Below are 3,103 nucleotides of genomic sequence, written 5' to 3'. Positions count from 1 at the left end.
AAAAATGATGACACTCTCAGACACCCCGCAGATGGGGAGGCTTGGAAATCATTTGACAGATCATTTCCTGATTTTGCAGCAGACATTCGAAATGTAAGACTTGGACTTGCAACAGACGGGTTTAATCCTACCGGAAATATGAATTTGTCTTATAGTATTTGGCCTGTTATTGTTGTGGTGTACAACCTACCTCCATGGATGTGTATGAAGAAGGAATTTAGTATGCTAACTTTGTTAATTCCAGGTCGTTATTCTCCAGGAAAATGTCTTGATGTGTACATGAGACCATTGATTGACTAGTTAAAAGAATTATGGGAATCGAAAATGGCGTCCTTACTTTTGACTGGTATAGTCAAACTTCATTCAAGATGAAAGCAGCAGTGGTTTGGACAATTAGTGATTTTCCAGAATACGGGATGTTGTCATCTCAAACCACTAAAGGTTACAAGGCTTGTCCAATCTGCTTAGGAGACCTAAATGCTAGTTGGCACGCTGGAAAGGTGTGTTACTTGGGGAGTTGTACAGGGCTTCCGGAAGATCATCCATGGCGATTTGATGCGGCTTCATTCGATGGGAAGCAAGAGTTTGGTTTAAAACCCCAAGAGCGGTCTGGTGAGTGGATTTTGGACATGTTGAACTCTTTTGATTTCGGACGTCTTAGCAGTGATCCTGACGTGTTAGCTCGAAATCCAAAACGTCCTTCTAGATTGGAGAACTGGACGCACAAGAGTATATTTTTTGAATTGCCTTACTGGAAGAAATTAAGAATAAGGCACTGCCTTGATGTCATGCATATAGAGAAGAATGTTTGTGACAGCATTGTGGGAACAGTTTTCGAGTTTAAAGATAAGACTAAGGACATTGTGAAGGCGCACAAAGATCTTCAACTCATGAACATACGCCCTCACTTGTGGCTAACAACGTCGGGGTCAATGCCTCTTGCACATTACAGGATTAATCCGGCTAATGAGAAGAAAGTTTTCAAATGGTTTGAAGCTATTAGGTATCCTCATAGTTATGCAGGAAATATATCTCGATGTGTAAAAGTGGGGGAGAATAAGCTATTTGGATTAAAGACTCATGACTGTCATATCATGCCACAACATCTTTTTCTAGTGGTAATTCGATCATATTTGCGTCCTGATGTGGTAGAGCCGTTAATAGCGGTGTTTAGATTCTTTCAGAAGTTATGTGCTAGAGAGCTAAAGAAGTTAGATGTCCTTGGATTAAAAGAGGACATTGTCTACATCATGTGCAAGTTGGAGCGGATTTTCCTTCCTGCTTTTTTCGACATCATGATTCACCTCATGATTCACCTACCAGAACAAGCGCTGCTTACTGGTCCAGTACATTATACCTGGATGTTCCCACAAGAAAGGTAAATTGCACTCTTTTATCGCCAGTTTACATTTACATTTTATTGTGCACAATAATAACATCGTAAATTTTAGACAACTTGGGGAGTACAAAAAATATGTCGGCAACAGAGGAAAACCAGAAGGGTCAATAGCAAACGCAGACCTCTTAAATGAGTGTGTAACTTACTGCGACTTATATCATAGTAACACAACCGAGGCGGAGTCATCCACAAACGTCTTCAATCTTTCAGTTGTTTCAGAAGTTGTACGTTTATTTGGTAACTTACCAAATTCGTACAAGTTAACAAAAACTGAGCTCCGTGAAGCTCATTGGTGCGTGCTGGACCACTGCTCTGAGGTTGACTACTACGAAAAGAAACATTTGGAAAAAATCATAGCAAGACAACCATATAGAGCTGATGAGATGCACAAGAGAACTTTTCCTGATTACTTTCTTAATTGGGTAAGTTCAATCTCCATTTTATTATTTATTGGCGATATTGTTTACATAGTCCCTTCACTTATGGGTTATCATTATTTCTTTTTCAGATGGAAGAACTCCTACGAGAGAACAACACTGATTACTCACAAGAGTTGCACAACTTGGCATGTAAGCCGTAACATCACAGTGTACATGGGGGTGTTTTGTTAACGGTGTTAAGTTTGTGATGTTTTACCGGGATGAAGAGCGGGTCACTCAAAACTATGGGGTCATGGTAGAGGGGGATGAAATTTGCTACTACGGGATCATACTCTCCGTTGTCGAATTATTATATGGAGCTGGTATGTCAGTTGTGTTGTTCAAGTGTAAATGGTTCAACACTGACCCAAGTTTACCAAGGAGTACGAAGATGGATCATGGATTTTTATCAGTGAATACATCCATAAGCTGGTATGAGAGTGAGCCGTTTATTCTTGCCACCATGGCAAAACAAGTGTTTTATCTTGATGATCCGAAAGAGGGTGGGGATTGGAAAGTGGTAAATGTGATGTCTCACCGAAACATATGGAGTGCATCTACGCTTGAAGGGGATGCAGAAGGAGCATGTGATGAAGAAGAGGCGCCAGAACCATATCAAGAAGAGTTAAGCAGTTCTATTCCAGATACATAGACTATTTGCATCAACAATGACCCCCACTACGTACACGGGAATGCGTTCATTACAATTCTTGGATCTTAAGTCCCACATGTTGACAATGAGGAGGATGAAGATGAGAACGAAGAGGAAGAGTCGCATTATGAGGAGGATGAAGAGGAAGAGCCGCATTATGAGGAGGATGAAGAGGAAGACGAAGAGGACGATGATACGGAGGATGAGGATTATGATGTCAATGATATCTGACTTATGTTAATTTCCTAGTTGAATTCAAACTTCAATTTCTTTTAATGAGTGGTATTTTTTAATATGACATAAATTGTACATGAGTGTGTAATACTTTAAATTTCTCTTTGATGCAGCGGAAATATAGGAGCAAATAAACCCTAGGACAACTAACATCAAAGCCTATAAGCCCATGAATTAAAAGAAAACCAAATCCAAAACAAACTATTAAAAATAATGCCTGAAAATAAGTAAATCTGCATTTTGAAAGCCTAAACGGACTCGGATGGCCTAAAAAGCCCATACGTCGTGGCAAAGCAACGAGTTTGGTTTGTTGGGCCGTTTTGCATCCAGAAATGTATCATAATAGTCAATTAGACATCGAACGCCAAATCTGGAGCAAACCGGGTTTGGACTTGTTTC

General features: G+C 40.0%; 1 protein-coding gene across 1 annotated transcript; it reads left to right on the top strand.

Moving 5' to 3' along the window:
- The first annotated feature begins 311 nt into the window (after positions 1 to 311).
- Positions 312 to 2,701, top strand: LOC101308701. Its single transcript, XM_004305487.1, has 5 exons — positions 312 to 1,378; positions 1,563 to 1,821; positions 1,908 to 1,968; positions 2,151 to 2,450; positions 2,541 to 2,701. Exons 1-5 carry the CDS (start codon positions 312 to 314, stop codon positions 2,699 to 2,701), a joined length of 1,848 nt encoding a protein of 615 aa, XP_004305535.1.
- The last annotated feature ends 402 nt before the right edge of the window (positions 2,702 to 3,103 follow it).

This window comes from Fragaria vesca, linkage group LG6, assembly GCF_000184155.1.
Source record: "Fragaria vesca subsp. vesca linkage group LG6, FraVesHawaii_1.0, whole genome shotgun sequence".
In the NCBI taxonomy this organism is placed as follows: Eukaryota; Viridiplantae; Streptophyta; class Magnoliopsida; order Rosales; family Rosaceae; genus Fragaria; species Fragaria vesca.
Note: the sequence above shows the minus strand (reverse complement) of the source record. Positions and strands in the feature narration are given on the sequence as shown.